At 51.4% G+C, this 17950-nt stretch overlaps 1 protein-coding gene across 1 annotated transcript; it reads right to left on the reverse strand.

Annotated features, from left to right (window-relative positions):
- Positions 1-3482: 3482 nt before the first annotated feature.
- On the reverse strand, positions 3483-17943 carry Crtap (cartilage associated protein). Its single transcript, XM_051201867.1, has 7 exons — positions 17454-17943; positions 12286-12435; positions 10991-11162; positions 7021-7149; positions 5633-5778; positions 5139-5222; positions 3483-4054 (listed from the first exon to the last, which is right to left on the reverse strand). The coding sequence occupies exons 1-7, from the start codon at positions 17910-17912 to the stop codon at positions 4001-4003; spliced, it is 1194 nt and encodes a 397-aa protein (XP_051057824.1). The 5' UTR covers positions 17913-17943; the 3' UTR covers positions 3483-4000.
- Positions 17944-17950: the final 7 nt, after the last annotated feature.

Below are 17950 nucleotides of genomic sequence, written 5' to 3' on the forward strand. Positions count from 1 at the left end.
ACGTGGCTGGAAAGAAAACCACAGGCTTACAGCAAAGTCAGCCACCAGCAGGTTCTCTGCGCAGACTCTGGAGCTCTCGTAGAATAGTGGGTGGGGCAAAGTGAGGAAGGAGAACCCACCACTCTGTGGTGTTCTTACCGTCGTCATTGAGAGAAGTCAGGGCAGGAACTCAGGCAAGAACCCGGAAGGCAGGAATCTGAGGCTCACCGCCTGGGGCCCACTCACAGACTCATGCTTGACTAGCTTTCTGATACAACCCAGTTCCACCTGCCCAGGAAATGGCTCCTCCCACAGTGGATTGGACCCACCTACATCAATTAAAATAATGAAAGAACCCTTCAGGATTGGAGAGATGGCTCAGCAGTCGAGAGGACTGGCCGCTTTGCCAGAGGACACAGGTTGTCTTCCAAGCACCTATGTGGTGGCTCACAGTTGTCTGTAATTCCAGTTCCAGGGGATCATCTGGCTGTACTGCACACAGACATACACAAAGGCAAAACATCTTGTGGTGGTCTGGAAGAAAATGCCCCCCAAAAGGAGTGGTAGTATTAAGAGGTGTGGCTTTGCTGGACTGGGTGTGGCCTTGTTGGAGGAAGGGTGCCGCTGTGGAGACCGGGTTTGAGGTTTTATATATGCCCAAGCCATGCCCAGTATCTCAGACCACTTCCTGTTGCCTTCGCGGAAAGATGTAGAACTCTCGGCTCCTAATCCAGCACCATGTCTGTCTGCCTACTGCCTTGCTTGCGTCCATGACGATAATGAACTAAAACTCTGAACTATAAGCGAGCCACCACAATTAAATGTTTTTTCCTTTGTAAGAGTTGCCATGGCCATGGTGTCTCCGTAACAACAGAAGCTATGACACACCTATACACATAAAAATAAATCTTAAAAAAAAGAAAGGTCCCACAGACCAACTTAATCAAGATAACTACACACCCTTCCCAGGTGAGCCTAGACTGTGTCAGGTTGGCAGTTAATACCAATTAGGACTGCTGGGAGTCATCTGCCCTAGCTGGAAGTTACTGGTCACTGAGAGGGACATTTGTACACTGTGTGAAGATATATTGCTATGACTGGTTCATTGGCCTGAAGGAGTGAGTGAGCTTGCTTCCAGCCACCTCCATGCCCAGCTTTTTTCCCCTCTAACCTTTCTTATCGTGTGTGTGTGTGTGTGTGTGTGTGTGTGTGTGTGTGTGATGCAGGTGAGGGTCAGAAGGCGGTCCTGTAGCGGTCGGTTCGAGCCCCTTCTATCATGTGTGTCCGGGGAATTAACTCAGGTTGTCAGGCTTAGTGGCAGCCACCTTCACCTACTGAGCTATCTTCCAGCTGCTGTTGTTTAAGGTGGGGTCTGGGGACTGGAACTCCAGTCCCTAACATGCCCACCCACGTGAGCGTTCCCTGCCCTCATCAAGCCACCACAATGCAGAGGCTTTTATGTTTGCTTTCAATCCGTACCGGTCATCTCCCAATGCTGTGCCTGCTTCATCCTTCTCTACGTTCAGGCCCAAACTTGGAAGCCATCTTATATGCCACACATGCCCTATTATCAACGCCCATGGCTTGTGCTGTCAAATCCATCTAGGACCTGACCCCTCCTTGGCATCGCCATGGTGCGGACCCTGGAGCTGCCCAGTCTCAGCACCCTGCCCCCACCCTCCTGCTCAGGCCCCCACAGCAGGGCAGTGGGTAACCCCTGCGAAACCCTCGGCGCAAACGCGCAGTTTCCACCCTTCATTCAGCACAAGCCAAAGGCCTAGCACTACCAGGACCCTGGCCATCTCTCTCCAGCCTGCACGCCCGCCTAGGCTTCCTTCATCCCTTGCCGTGTGATGCTTTACTTTTGGGGGAGGGGGCATACCACCCAGCTCCCAAATAACTCACTCACGGAGGGTTGGTTATTCTTAGTTATAAATGTCCAGCCTTAACTTGGCTTGTTTCTTGCCAGCTTTTCTTAAATTATCCCGACTGCCTTTTGCCTCTGGGCTTTTTCCTTTTCTTACTTCTGTATGTCTTACTTTCATGCTTACTCTGTGGCTGGCTGGCTGGCTGGCTGGCTGGCTGGCCCCTGCCATCCCCTCTTGTTCTCTGTCCCTCCTCGGCCACGTTTCTCCTATCGTCTGCCTGCCAACTCCACCTATCCTTGCTCCTGCCTTGCTATTGGCCGTTTGCCTCTTTATTAGACCACCAGACGTTTTAGATAAGCAAAGTAACACAGCTTCACAGAGTTAAACAAATGCAACAGACAAAAGTAACACACCTTAAAACAATATTCTAGCACAGTGCCTGGCCCATCCAGTGCACCCGCCTGCCTAGCCTTCCCTCCTTTGTCCCCGGCCCAGCCCCCTCTGCAGGCCTCCCTGCTGGCTCCCAATCACACCACCGCCGCCGGCCCCCAATCACACCACCTCCGTGCCCTTCCTCTGCTCTGCTGCCCTTCCTCCTTGGATCCGGAATGCTACACCTGAGACCTTGATGCCCCAAAGCCTTAGCTTGAAGGTCACCTTGGCCAGCCTGACCTCACTTCCCCTCACCCCAACTCCTGCTCTTCCGTTTCATGCCCCGCCCCAGGCAGCAACCTACGCCTAGGATGCATTGGCCCCTACAAACCCATGAATGCCCTCTTCCTGCAAATTCTAAACTGTGAGAGCATAGTGGTTAACATCCAATGTCAATTTGAGGGGATCCAGAGTCGCCCGAGGGAAGTTTCTGGGCATGTCTGTGAAGGAGTTACAACACCTGAGGTGGATCCTCCCTAACTGTGAGCATCCCCTCTCCTGGGGATCCCAGACGTAACAGAAAGGAGGAAGTGCAGCTGGTAATGGTGGCTCACGCCTTTAATCCCAGCAGTCGGGAGGCAGGGGCTGGCAGATCTGAGTTCAAGGCCAGCCTGGTCTACAGAGCGAGTTCCAGCCAAGGAAGACATGAGCTAAGCACCAGCATTCACTGCCTGCAGATACAACATGAGCACATGACCAGCTATCTCAAGTTTCTGCCGCCATGGCTCCCCCCGCCAGGATGGAGTCCACCCTCCACCTGTGAGACAGAACGAACCCTCCCTTAAATTGCTAAGTGAGGTGTGTTGTCACAGCTGGCAGGCCAGGAACTAGCAGGGGCAGGCTTTCCTTTCCCATCAGTTACTCTGCACCAGGGACTTCCGGTGTCAGTTAAATGCCTGATGTGGGACAGGAACTCAACAACCCTTAGAAGAATAAACAAAGCTAGAACCTGGCCCTGGCCTGCACCCATGTCTAACTCAGAGACGTGTAACTGGGCACTGTTGCCATTATAGTCTGAAGACTAAAAGGAACTTGGCCTAGGCCTCTCCTTCCCGTGTTCTGCGCATCCATCCACTCAATTTGTTTCTCAGCGGCTACAGGCGAGGCTCGGGGCAGACCAAGTGAAGGCCAACATGAAGCCTTTATCTTCCATCGTCTTTCATCTTCAACAAGAGACGTGCAGGAGTTTAGAGACTAAAAGACTTCTTCAAATATATTTATCATCTTTTAGTGTTTTTCTTACTTTAAAAATAATACTGATTTTTTTTTTCAGGGATTAAAAAAAAAAAACCAGACCACAGACGACTGTCTTTCTGAACATGGGGGGGACACAGGTGGGGTCACACGGAAGACAAATGTGAACACGGGGAGGGCGGATGGGATGTGGGAATGCGTGTGCGCGTGTGTGTGCGTGCGTGTGAGTGTGCGTGCGTGCGTGTGTGTGTGTGTGTGTGTGTGTGCATGTGTGAGGACGGGTGTGAACAAGAGGAAAAACGGCTGGAGGCCGTGAAGACGGCACGGGTGTGAATGCAGAGGAGGCAGGTGGGAAGGTGGGTAGGCAGGTGTGAACACACAGGGAGGGAGGGCTGGACCCTGGTTCCCCATAGCAAGACCGATGGCGGCTCCCCTTTCCTTTAACGAGGGAAGCCGTTGAGGTATCAACAACCCAGGCACTCGAGGAAGAAGGGACGTGGAAGAGAAGTCTCTCCAGTTGCCGCAGACTAGCCAGCCTCCTCCACCTCCAACAGGTCATCCACATACTCCACAACCTCTGCCTGGAAGAGACCGCAGACATCAGTGAGGTGGCCCCCCCCCCCACACACACCACGAAAGGCGTCTAAGACCGCCACTGGGAACAGAGCCTCATCTTCTCCCCGCCATGTGGCCTCAGCATCAAGTGACCCGCCATCCCAAAGATGACCCGTGTCATGTAGGAGGTCTAGCCACCATCCTGAAATGCTCCACACGGTTCCGGGCTCTGAGCATCCTTCCGTCTCCCTCCTACACCCTCGGCCGCGCCTCAGGAGCACATTCTTCTGTACTTTCCGCTTTGACCAGCAACCTACACTTCCCAAACCACCACAGCCAGCCTGGGCTCTGACAGCATCCCTGGGGCTCTCCAATGAGACCCAGTCTAAGGCCCCAGGGCTTGGGGCATTGCAGGCAAACACTATAGGGCAGCTACATGCCCAGCCTCCATCCACTTCCACACTTGTATGGCAACCGGCGTTCCATTCCCACAACTTATGGCCACACCTATTTCATAGAGGGCTGGCGCTTTCTTCCTCAGTAGCAGTGGCCACGTGACTCAGCATGGCGAAACTCCCCTGCAGAACTGGAGTTCTGGGAGAGTGGCATGGGTGGGGTGGGGGAGAAGCTTAGAGCCTCTGGGCCTGGCCCAGCATCTGTCAGAACGCCCCAGCCTCCAGGCTCCCCCAGGATGAGAAGGGCCAAGGCAGAAGAAGCCCCCGGGTCTCTTCTGGCTCCGAACCCAGCAGGTTCCCAGCTTTCTTACAAAGCGTTTTCCAATTCCTTCCGATCGCAACTCTCTAAATAAATAGTTAGAGGTGTCCACAATGGCTTCTCCGTGGCACCGCTGCCCCTCCACTCAAAGTCAGGACGCCATCAAGAAGGGAACAGTCAGGAAATATCTACCACACAGTAGGCAGAAGCAGCAGCGGTCCAGCCTGGGCTTCCTAGAAAGCTGGACTCTTCCACACCAGAGCACTGGCGTTCATTAAAACCCCACAGCAGCTGGTTCCTCCAGGGCCCCTTCTGTTTCTTATTTGGGGGAGGACTCAGCAGAGACATGAGTGCCGCCTTCTGTCAGGCAGACGTGTGCAGAGCATGGAAGCTTACCTCATCGTCATCCATTAGGTGCTCCTGAGCAAAGCTGTACAGTTCCTTCTGCAGCGTAGTCACATTATAGAACTGGACGGCTTCCTGTTCAGATAAAGAGAGACCCGTCAGACAACCAGATTTCCGGTGTGAGAACCAGACCCACAGCGAAGAAGGTAAGAACAGATTCTCTTAAGTTGTCCTCTGACCTCCACATGCACACACACACACACACACACGCACACACACACACACACACGAGATAAATAAATAAAAATATAAAAAAGAATTAAGCAGGATGTGATGGCATATGCCTCTGATCCCAGCATCCAGGAGGCAGAGGCAAATATTCTCTGTGAGTTCAAGGCCAGCCCGGTCATACAGGGCTACGGAGTCAGGGTCTGATTCAAGAGGGTCAGGAGGCACCAACAGTAACCAGAAACAGAGAGTTCCTTCATTACATTCTCCAGAGGGTGGGGAGGAGGAATAAGAGGGGCCCAGCGTGGGACACTCACGGGTCTGGGCTGGAAATGCTCGTCCAAGAGGCTCCACTTGTCCCTGTGGTATTGATAGTAGACCAGATTCTGTTGCATGACCTTGTCATTCTTGTCGAAGAGCAGGTAGCTGACAGCACAGGGGGCCGCGTTCTTCAGGTCATTCACTGGAACCAGAGAGAAAAGGTTGGCCAGGTGGGCAAGCCACGCCCTGCAGCTCCAGGGTGATCTGCTGCAAGGCGGACGCTTGGCCTTCCTCCTGGAAAAGACCACGCCTAAGGTTTTTTCCACCAGACCCTCGTCTAGAAAAAACCCTGACCTCAGAAGGTGGGCAGTGCCCAAGCTAAGGGGGGTAGAGGCCTCGAACCACCCTCAGGCTGTGCCGCTCAGCTGGCTTCAGGCAATCGGAGCTGGGTCTCAAGGCCGGGGCCACACTGGGACTGAGGAAGACAGGCTGTTTAACTAGAAGCTTCCGGCTGCAGTTCCTGGGTCCCATCAGGCCAGTCCAACAATACCCAGAGGAGGTGGGCCCCCCTCCAACCAAACCAAATTTGGAAGGCATAAAGAAGGGCCGGGGATGTAGCTCGGGTAGAGGGCTTGCCGAGCCCCCACAAAGCCTGGGTTCTATCCTCAGTTCCCCATACACCACACATGTCCGCACATCCCCGGCTCTCCGGAGACTCAAGGTCAACCTTGCCTATACAGTGAGTTGGAGGCCTGCCTGGGCTACAGAAACCAACAAGATACACCATGGCGGGCCCTCGGCGCTGGAAGAGCTACCTTGTCCTGCCATCTCCTGGGTACAGGGCTCCCCGATCTGCTGCAGCCCTCTGCTTAGAACCGCACCCCTACAACAATTTCAACATGGGGACTCTGCGGGGTGGCATTTGTCTTGGGAGGGAGGGGAGTCAGGCAAAGAAGAAACATGACACAAGCCCCTGGGTATTTATTCAGGCACCTTCCACAGCCACCTCTAACCTTTATGGCAGACGCCTCTATTACGAAACTCTAGTTGGCAGGAATGGACCCAGCCGTAGATGGCTCAATTGTGCCACCTGGTGGCTGTTTTCTATAACGACAACTTTAAAACCTGAACATCTAAGGCTCTTCCCTCCCAGACAGTCTGTGTGGGTGGTGAAGGCTTCAAATGTAAATTGCAACTACGTTCAATAAATATTAATTTTTACTTTACACTATTTAATCTACATCCCTGGAAAGCAAAGATTTCCCAGGGAACAGTAGGCAAAACCTGGAGTCAAGCGCTACAGCTCAGAGTCTCTGCCCTAACCAAGGGGCCACAAGGCCTCTTCGTGGACTGCATGAACATAGCTTTGCTGGGCCTTCTCAGCCACCATAGGTAACAGGAAAGCCTTGGGACCTCATTCAAGGTCCTGCACGGGGTTACTTACACTTATAATAAGCAAACTGCAAATAGTGGTACATGGTAGCCACGAATTTCTCCACGGGATAGCCTCCTATGACTGGGGTGAGGTTCTCCTCACACTGAATCTTGCATTCCAGAACTTCTATATAATGATCTGAAAAACAGATGTAAGGTCTCAGAACAGTCTCAGCCTCCCTTCCCACGCCTCTTGCGATCTCTCTCTCTCTCTCTCTCTCTCTCTCTCTCTCCCTCTCTCTGCCCCCCCCCTCGATGAAACCCAAAGCCTCCTGAGCTCTAGGCATGTGTTCTACCACTCATCCAGCTCCAGTCAGGTAAAGGAAAAACAGAATACAACATCTAAAATAAAGAACTTGGAGCTAAGGGCTGGCTCAGCAGTTAAGAGCACTGGCTGCTCTTCCAGGAGACCCAGGTTCAGATTCCAGCACCCACATGGTGGCTCACAACTGCCTATAACTCCAGTTTCAGGGGAATCCCGTCGCCCTCTTCTGGCCTGCAGGGGTAAATGCCGACAGAACACTGTGTACTTAATAAATAAATCAATCTTAAAGAAAGAAAACACAAAACCCTTAGGACCCTCATAGCGGCGGAGAGACCCACATTCATAGGTTGTCATCTGACCACGTCACTGGAGCCACACACACACACACACACACACACACACACACACACACACACAAAATAAGTAAATAAAACTATAATTTACAATGTCTTAATGTAATATAAATGAATAGGAGTAGCAGTCAAGCACTGTCGAGACGCTGTGTCTTCTGCAGCAAAGAGTATCACTTTTCACACAGTTAAACGGGAGGCTGGGAGTCTAGCTCCATGGCGGCGGGTGCATCTGATCCTCAGCACCGCAAAGACAACAGCAAATTGTCAAGTTGGTAGAAAAACAATTGAGACAGCATCTCGTGTAGCCGGGGCTGGCTTTGAACCCCTGTGTAGCTGCAGAAGACCTTGGCTAACAGCTGTGCACCACCATGACCAGATGATGCACAGCTGGGAATTGAACCCAAGGCCTTGTGCGTGCTAGGTAAGTCCATCCACTGAGCTACACCCACAGCCCAAAATAACATACATTCTATGTACAAACTCGGATATGTGAGATGGCAAAATGAAAACCACATGAGTTTGACATATTATGCGTCTTCTATCTAAAATAAGCACACAAAATATGGGGGAAGTACTTATGTATGAGTAGCCTTTACAGAAAAAGAAAAATGGTAGAGGCAAATCTCAGGGGGCAAAGCTGGGACTGAGGAGGAGAAGCATGTAAGGAATGTGAAATCCCTAGCGTCTGGCTGTTAACATGTAACTGGTAAGGAGATAATACCAACCCTGCTGCAGCGACACAGAGAACATTTGAACTAGATGCTTAAAAATTAATAGCACTGGGCTAGGGGCAGAGCGCAGGGTTGAGTGTTAATGTAGCTCATGTGAGACCCTAGATTCAACCCCCACCGTTGCAATAAAAAATGAAATAAAATAAATAGCACCTTCTGTAAGAGAGTGACAGATACCACACTTGTCTTGGTGTGACATTCTGAGGGTCTTCTAGTGTCCCAGCCAAAATGGACACTCTCAATATAACCGTAAGAAACCAAATAACCTTGTTCATTTGTTGGTTTTTTTGAGAAAGGGTCTCATTCTACAGCTCCGATTGTCCTGGAAGTCACAGAGATCCGCCTGCCTCTACCTCCCCTCCCTGCTGCTGGGATTAAAGGTGCGCCACTGTGCCCAGCCCAAATGAGAAATATTTACAAAGTATCTGGCCTAAATGTCTTAAAAGTAATGTTGGTGACATCAATGGCATGATGCTCAGGTGTGGAGCCTGCTGGCGGCCTCGAGAGGTGACGAGGGCATCGGCCAGGGCAGTGGGTGGCGGCCTGGAGAGGGGCAGGGGGTGGCGGCCAGGAACCTTTGTTTTTTTTTTTTCTTTAATTGTGTTTACAAGTCAGCAAGACGGTTCACTGGGTAAAGAAGGGACTTGCCAAAAGCCTGGTGGTCTGAGTTTGATCCCTGGAACCTACATGGCAAACGAGGGAAGTGACCCCATGCATTGTCCTCTGACCTCTACATGCACATGTGTGCAAGCACATACACACACAAAATAAATAAATAAGAACCAGTGAGACAGCTCAGCACTGGTAAAGGTGCTTGCAGCTAAACCTGACCCCGTGAGTTCGAAACCCAGACCGGCATAGTGGAAGGAAGACACTGACTCCCACAAATTGTCCACAGCACATGCATACACACACACACAAGCATACACATGAGCACATACACATATACAAATGTATACACACGAGCACATACACACACATACACACATGCACACATATAAACACATATACACGAACACACACACACACGAGCACACACGCACACATGCATCCATATAAACACATGCGCGCGTGCACATACCTTTAATCCCAGCACTCAGGAGGCAGAGGCAGGTGGATCTCTGTGAGTTTGAGGCCAGCCTGGTCTACAAAGTGAGTTCCAGAAAAGCCAAAGCTACACAAAGAAACCTTATCTCAAAAAAAAAAAAAAAAAAAAAAAAAAAAAAAAAAAAGAAAAGAAAGGAAAAAAGAAAAGGAAGGAAAGAAAGTTGGTAATATAGAAGAAAAGGCAGCAACATGGATGAGAAATTCACAAGGAAATGGAGATGGGGAGGGCGGAAATGCTAAAAATTAAAAATTCAATGAATTAAAAACACAGTGAAATCATTACCAGTGATTTCAGAAGAAGGAATATTGGGGATGGAAAACAAGTAGAGGAATTACTCCAGATACCAATAAAGAAAAATATAAGTATGACCACCTTCTAAGGACTCCACCATAATCAAAAAACTGGGTATAGCGGCCCATGCCTATAACCCCCCAGCGCTCAGGAGGTAGAGGCAGGAAGATTCCTGTAAGTTTGAGACCAGCCTGGTATACACAACACAGCCAGGCCAGCGTGGGCTACACAGTGAGACCCTGGAAAAAGGAAAAACACGAATGTCTTTCCTATCTTAAAAAAGTGTTCCTAGCTCATTTTTTGTGGCATCTCCTAGGCTATGTCAAGATAAAGCTGAGTATCTCCTTCCCCGCCACTGGCTGTTAGAAGCTCATTGAAGTGGATGATGAACGCAAGCTTCGTACGTTCTATGAGAAGCGCGTGGCCACAGAAGTAGCTGCCGATGCTCTGGGTGAAGAGTGGAAGGGTTATGTGGTCCCAATCATTGGTGGGAATAACAGACAAGATTTTCCCATGTAGCAAGCGGTTTTGAACGAGGCAGACTGTGCTTGCCGTTGAGTAAGGGGCATTTCTGTTATAGACCAAGGAAGCCCAGGTCTGTTAGCGGATGCATTGTGAATGCCAAGCTGAGTGTTCCTAAGTTACTTATCGTAAAAAAGTTTTAAAAGGAGAGAAGGATATTCCTATACTTTTGGTTGTGAGCCTAGCCTTTAACAGCTGAGCCATCTCTCCAGCCCGAGAAGAATACTCCTGAACTGACAGATACTACTGTGCCTCATCAGTTGGTACTTAAAAGAGCTAGCAGAATCTGAAAGGTTTTTAATCTCTCTAAAGAAGATGATGTCTGCCATCTGTTGTCAGAAAGCCCTTAAAGAAGGTCAGAAGTCCAGGACCAAAGCACCCAAGATTCAGCATCTTGTTACCCCACATGTCCTGCAACACAAACACAACACAATGGACATACTGCTCTGAAGAAACAACGTACTAAGGAAAACGGAGGAGGCTGTAGAACATGCTAAACTCTTGGCCAAGAGAACGCAGGAAGCCAAAGAAAAGCACCAGGAGCGGATCGCCAAGAGACACAGGCTGTCCTCGCTGAGTGCTCCTTCTCTGAGTCTAGTCAAAAGGAAGTCTCTCAGGGTAACAAATAAATAATCATACCTTGAAGAAAAAACCAAGTGTGCTCAGATGCTATCCAGGCATCTGGAGTACAGGCCCCACCCACCACCAACCTGCTATGGACAGGTAGAAGTCCTTGAAGTCCTTAATCTCCCTGGAACCCTCGCAGGAAGCCAGGCATTCATAGAAGGCTTTGAGGAAGTCAGGGAGTGCCAGTTCCATATCCGTAATGGATGTCCTCCAGTTTTCCCCGTTGTAGGCCCTCACCGCACGGACAAACAGGTTCTGGAAAGCAAGGAGATGCCGTGAGGCTCCCTCCTGCCAAGCAGGAGACATGTTTGTCCATCCCCACCATCTCCCAAAAGAACCATGACCCTAACCAAGCCATCCGTGTCAGTCCTGAGTGACTCCTGACTGGATGCAAATCAGGCACCGTGCCCGCCTACACCGTTCACAAGGGGTACATTCTTTAACTCACGTAGCTCCCAAGGCTTGGCAGAAAAATCCTTACCCAGTGAGCCCTCTTGCCAGCCTTGAACTTCTGAAATCGCAGGCCTGCACTACCATACCCTGTGTTATACAACGTTAGGGTCTTGCGCATCTAGACAAGCGCTCTATCAACTGAGCCATACCCCTCCCCACCCCCCACCCCCGGCCCAAATGATTATATTTCTTCTTTAGTTCAACTCAAAATATAGCAAGTATTTGAAAATCAAATTCAGACCATGGAAAAAGGGAAAGAAATCAGATCACTGGTTCCCAGGAGTCAGGGCTGGGTGACAGCCTAAATGAAAAAGGGCAGGAGGGGACTTGTCAGGCTGGTGCTAAACTCCTCGGTGTGTTCTTTGTAGCTGTCATATGACACATGAAGTTGTCACAGATCACTGAATGATGCAAAGTTCATCAACAGTTAGATAAAGTGCAAGGTGGTGCATGGATCCCAGCCTGGCTTTGAACTTGCAGCAACCATCAATGCCTCAGCCTCCCAAATGCTGGGATTACAGGAAAAAGCCACCATGCCCAGTTTGCTGCTATTCCGTCATGGAAATGTTGTGCTCAGGAGGTTTCAGACTGTCACAATTCAGCAAAATCAATGAAAACATCACAAACATCTTTAGATGACAGTATCTGGGCCAGAAAGATGGCTCAGTGAATTTTAGGGCACTGGCCACCAAGCCTGAGGACCTGAGTTCAACCCCCAGACCCACGCGATTAGAGAAGAGAAATACACATTGTCCTCTAACCTCCACCCAAGTGCCGTCACACACACACACACACACACACACACACACACACCTCTAATTAGAACGTAATTAAGAAGGAAAAAGATGCTAGCTTCTCCCAGAGACATGCTTCTTCAACACATCCTGTTTCATCGACTGTGGGGGGGGGGGGAGCCAGAGAGTACCTCATAAGACTTGGTTTCCAGGTCTTTAATGTGGTCCTCAGCTCCAGGCAAGCTCTTGTAATATGCCATGTTTCTCTTCATCATCTCATCATCGGGATGCTTCAGAAGATAGGTGTGAGCCGCGGCGATGGCCTTCGGGAGGTCATTGGCCTGAGTGCACGGTAAGGCGGTAACAGTTCAGACACACGCTGAGCCTGAGTTTTAGAACTGAGAGCCCCCTTTCAGGAACTTTTCTTCCTTCCTCCCTCACCCCTTTCCTCCCTGTCCTTCCTTCCTCTCTCTTGACCCAGTCCTACCATCTCAGGCTGGCCTCAAGGCTAAGGATGACCTTGAACTTCTAACCTCCTGCAGTGCTGGTATCACAGGCATCCATGAACACACCCAGTTTTACGTGTTGATGGGGCTCAAACGCAGGACTGCTACGGGCCGGGCAAGTACTCTGCCAGCTACAGTGCCAGCCTCTTCAGGGAGCCCTTCGGTTCCTTCTTTACCTAAATAACACTTCCAGTTCAGAGGTCAATGACTTTTCCAGGCCTATCAAGACCTGGGCCAGCCATTCCGGTGAGCATTTGTTCCCGAGGTGATAGTGTGATTGTGATGGCTTCATCACGCCTTTCCTCATTTACTCCCCTCTGTCCCCACCACCTAGGCCCCAGGAGGATGGCCTCTGCGGCACTTACAGCAGTCTCAGGACTCTCTGGCTTCCACAGGGGTCGCCCACTAGAAAGCTAAAAGGGAGGGGGGCTATGGCCTATTTCATCTTCTGGCTCTCTCCCTACAGTCAGCCCCGACTGCGTGTGTTCTCAAACTGAAGATCGCAGGCCTGTCAAGACGGCCTTCTCCATGTGCTCGCTCCTCCTACCTTCCAGAACTGCCCCCTCCCTTGCTCCTTCCCGCAAATGGATGGGTACAACCAAGTGGCACTACCCTGGGGGATTAAAACATCCCTTGTGGGTGCCCACACCCGCACACTTTTACAAACAACCGTCTTGGTGAATCTTCCTCATGCCATCTTTTCTGCTCTGCAACCCTGACAAACACTGGTGCCTGCAGGTCTCTCCAGAACCTTCTGCCTCCGCTCTCGGGGACTGCTGCTCCCTCTCTCCTGACTCCTTTCCCCACAATGTCCGTGAAACGTCCCCTATAAACCGGCACTCTCTCCAGGGATCAGGTCAGCGACCGTCAATTCATTTAGAGTCTGCAGGAGCTGCAGGGTCCAGGGCCCTGGGTTTAGAGATGGCCACCTGATCGGTACTACCAGGAACACAGATGATCTCAGATAGGGTGGGTGTGCCATTGGGGGAACCTTGGGAGGCCGTGTGGTTAATAAGTCTCCATGGTCGCCTTGATGGAATCTAGAACCAGAACCACAAAGGAGACAGGCCCCTCAGCATGCCGGTGAGGAATTATCTACATTAACTTTTAATTGGGATTATCCGCCCACTATGGGCAAATACCATTCTATAACCTGGGTTCCCAGACCTAAACTAGAGAAGGTAAGTTCCAGCACGCATCTCTCTCTCTTTCTGCTTCCTGACTGGGGACACTATGTGACTAGGCACCTGACACAGTGATGCTTTGACTTCCCCTCTATGAGGGACTCTACCCTCAAATGTAAGCCAAAAAGGCTTCCCTTAAGTTAGCTCTGTGGGCACTCTGTCACAGTAAAAACTAGAAAAGTAACTAACACAGGCAGGCAGATGGTGGTGATCAGCCTCCCTGTGGAGACACATGCCAACAACCTGAGGCCCCCATGTTGACAGAATTCTGGCACAGTCTGGTAGAGAGAAGGCTCCCTATCATGGGTTCATGGATACATACAAGGCCTCCTTCAGCCTATCAGAGGAAGGAACACTCTGAGGCGGGTGGTTAGGGTTAGAGAGAGAGAGAGAGAGAGAGAGAGAGAGAGAGAGAATGTGAGAAACATCAAATTCTTGAGAATAAGGTTAGGTAAGGTAGCATCCATCTGTACCAGAGTGCCCCTAAATTTGAGGCAAGTCATCAGATACAATGGTGGTTTCCGTGTGGAGAGGGGGTGGGTGGAGAGGAGGGTAGTCTCCCAGAGGCCAAGGCTTATAGCATGAATAATAAAAACACAGAGACAGAATTAGGGTTCAACCTGAAGATCAGAGAGGCAAAGCAGCCAGCCAGTAGCTCTTACCTCTACCAAGACTGAAATGGAGATCCTGTCTTCCCTGACTGGAAACTGAAACTCACATGAGACCCTTTACTTCTTCCTTACATACCTCTCTAGTGCTGGGATTAAAGGTGTGAGCCATTTCTCTTTTGGACTAATTAACTCTCTGTAGCCCTCGGTGGCCTTGAACTCACAAAGATCCATTTGCCTCTGTCTCCTGAATACTGGGATTAAATGTGTGTGCCACCACTGTAAGGGAAAAGGGCCAACTAAAGAAACACACCCTGAGCAGAGCCAAAGAAACACACTTTGTCCCTGGAATCAGAGCCAGTGAAAGAAACATCCTGGCCCTAAAATTAGAGCCAAAAGGCTAAAAAGGACCAGTTGAAGAAACACACTTTGGCCCTGAAACCAGAGCCAAACCTGACCCTACACCTGTGCAGGAAACCAACCAATCCCTGAGGACAAGGTCTAGCCAGTCTGAGCTCAAGGATTGAAATCTGACCAATCCCTACCCTGGAAATCTCCCTGGGAAAACTCCGCCCCCTAAGAAGCCATATATAAACTCCATGTCTGTTCTGCTTCTGGCTGTTCAGGCTGTCTGGCTGTCCTCTGCCACCCTGGTAGAGGGCAGCCACTCTCCTGGATTCTTCCCTCCTGATACATCTCTTGAATGAGGTTTGGGTGAGACCTTCTTTAGTCCAGGCAGAGACGACCCTGAGCAGAGCAGAGCAGGGCTGAAATACTTTTCACCAGGGAAACCTTCCCCTGGCAAAGCGAAGTTGTTACACTCAGCTCTCAGGGGGACTGGAACAGAACTGTAACAACTTTGCTTAGAAACCCTCTCCTGGGGAGCTGATAGGCTGGGGAAGCCTTTCCCTGAAGCAGGGCTGTAAGCTGCTATGCTCACTGTGATCTGTGGTATTCCTTGGCTCCTGAGTGCCTGAGTATCTTTCCATCCCAGCTGTAACACTCAGTGTTCTGTGGCTCCTGAGTGCCAGATGTCCATCCCATCCGAACCACCAAAATGCCTACAACCACTGCCCAGCTTCTGTGGCTAACTAGTGTGGCTGTCTCTGCATTCTTTTCCTTCAGGCAAGCTTTATTAAATCATAAACAATGTATCACCACAAAGGCTGACACCTAGAGAATGACAGTAGGTGGCCTGTGGCTGATTGACTTGGGAGGAGGCCTAGGTTAGCAGCTGGGGAGAAGGGGGAGGCTCTGGATGCAGCCAAAGGCGTGAGATTTGATCTAGGGAAAACATTTAGGAAGAGGAGTTCAAGGGCCAGCAAGATGGCTAGTGGGTAAGGGTGCTTGCCATCAAGCTGGATGACTAAGCATGAAGCCTGGAGTTGATATGCTAGGAGAGAGCAGGCTCCCAGTGAGCTGTCCTCTGACCTTCAGACATGCAGAGTGTGCCCACACACCTCAACACACACACACAATAAATGAGCAAGAAAAACCAGAAAAAGCACAGACTGGGTTTTGAAAATTCTCTCTCTGCCAAGCCCTATGAAGGCCCAACAAGCTGAGGCCTTTCTATCCAGCAACTGGGATTTCAAACCTCCCAAGCAAGGACTTAGAGGGCAGGGAACTGCAATCTCTGGCTATTTTTAGCAAGCAATCAGAGGCAGAATGTAAGCAGCCATAAAGAGGAGGCAGTGAACTGTGTGTGAAATTCTAACTGACAGAGAATAGCCTGGAGAGCCTCAGGGCACTCATTTCTCTGAGCAGAGAGGAGCCTGCCCCCAAAGAGCAGACCTCTTTCCATCCTGGGGCATCTCTGCCACCTTAGAACAGGCTGCAACAATTTTCACAGGAGGGGTGGGGCGTGCAGGAGGCATGCAGGCAGGAGGGTGAAGAATTCAGCCTCAGCAGTGTAGCAAGTCTGCCCAGGCTGCATGAGACCGTGTCTCAAAAAGGAAAAAAAGAATTTTCATGCTTAAGATGAGGGAGGAAGGGCGGTGCTGTGGGATAACCTTTTTGAACACTATGAATACCTGTTGATCTCATTGGTTTAGGAAGGAGCTAAGCGGCCAATAGCTGGGAAGAAGGAGGTGAGGCGGGACTTGTGGAGAGGGAAAAGAGCCCGGGGAAGAAAGGCGGAGTGGAGAAGACACAGAAAAAAAAAAAAAAAAAAAACAAGACGAAAATGCCCCACCGGAAAAAGGAACCACCACCGGGCAAGGCGTAGATAAGAAATATGGGTTAAAGAGATCGGGTTAATTTAAGATGTAAGAGCTAGTTAAGTATCAAGCCTAAGCTACTGCCGAGCATTTACAATGAATAAGAAGTCTCTGTGTGGGGAGCAGGCGCCCCAAGGAAAAACTCCACCCACAGGGCAGGATGTGGAGACCTTTAGCATAGCTGATTGGTAGAACCTGGGTGCAGGGGATTGGAGCCATGTGGATAAGGGCCCTTCCCGCTCTGCTCTTCCAGAGGACCCAAGGCCAGTTCCCGGCACTCAGGTTGCATTGGGTGGCTCACAACCTCCTCCAATCCCAGCTTCAGGGTATCCATTGCCCTCTTCTGGCCTCCAAAAGCATTCACACACTTGTGGCGTGGTACACACACACACACACACACACACACACACACACAAATATAAAGAAAAAATTCAAATGATAAAGGAATGATGCCCAAGGCTTTAGGAAAGGACTGATCCTTGGGCACAGTGAGTCCAAACCTAGAGCAGTGGCCTAGGAAAGGCCCAATATGGATGCTGATGGCGGGTGCTCACAAGGGTGGGGCTCAGTGGTCAGGGTGGAGCTCCTGGGGGGAGGCTCAATGGGATAGGGTGAGATCTGGGGTGGGGTGGAGGGCCTCAGGTGAGGGGCGGGGCTCATCAGAACTGGGCGGGGCAGGGGGTGGGGCGGGAGAGGTTAGGGAGCAGGATCAGCTAGGCGGAACTTAAGGGGGGGATCAGCCGGAAGGGGCTCGGATGGGCGGGGGCCTGAGCGCGGCAGGGAGGGGCTCCGTGGGCGGGGCTCCGTGGGGCGGGGCTCGTGGGCGGAGCGAGCGCACGTACCTTAAAGTACGCGAACTGCAGGAACTTGTAGGGCTCGCGCTGCTGAAAGTCGGCCAGCACCGCGCGGCTGGGCTGCGACTGGCGGAAGGCGGGCAGGCCCTGCTTGCAGCGCTTGAGGCACTGCGCGCGGCGCAGCACGCCGCCGAAGAGGCGCAGCTCGGCGGGGCCGGCGGGCGCGGGCGCGGGCGGGGCCGCGCTGCAGTTGCGGTGGCAGAAGGCCTCGCTGTCGCGCAGCAGGCGGTGCAGCCGCAGGCTCACCTCCAGGTAGCCCACGCTCTCGGCCCAGTGCTCGCCGCCGTACTGGTCGAGCGCGTGGCGGTAGGCCGACTCGAGCGGCATCAGCTCGTCCCGCGGGAAGCTGCGGAAGCTGTAGCGCTCGTACTGTGCGAGCCCGGGTGGCAGCGCGCACCCGGCACACAGCAGCACCAGCCACGCGGCCGCGGGGAGGCGGGATCCCATCGCGCGCGGCCCGAGCCCCGAGCGGAGGACGAGCGACG

Source organism: Phodopus roborovskii, unplaced genomic scaffold (assembly GCF_943737965.1).
Source record: "Phodopus roborovskii unplaced genomic scaffold, PHOROB, whole genome shotgun sequence".
In the NCBI taxonomy this organism is placed as follows: domain Eukaryota; kingdom Metazoa; phylum Chordata; class Mammalia; order Rodentia; family Cricetidae; genus Phodopus; species Phodopus roborovskii.

Bases quoted from the DNA above. Each gene is read 5' to 3' on its own strand.
- Crtap (XM_051201867.1), bottom strand. From the start codon at position 17,912: ATGGGATCCCGCCTCCCCGCGGCCGCGTGGCTGGTGCTGCTGTGTGCC. The intron at 12,436-17,453 runs GTACGTGCGCTC...CCGTGCACTCAG, and splicing joins TGCAGTTCGCGTACTTTAAG to GCCAATGACCTCCCGAAGGC. The intron at 5,223-5,632 runs GTGAGTGTCCCA...TTATCTGAACAG, and splicing joins AGCATTTCCAGCCCAGACCC to GAAGCCGTCCAGTTCTATAA.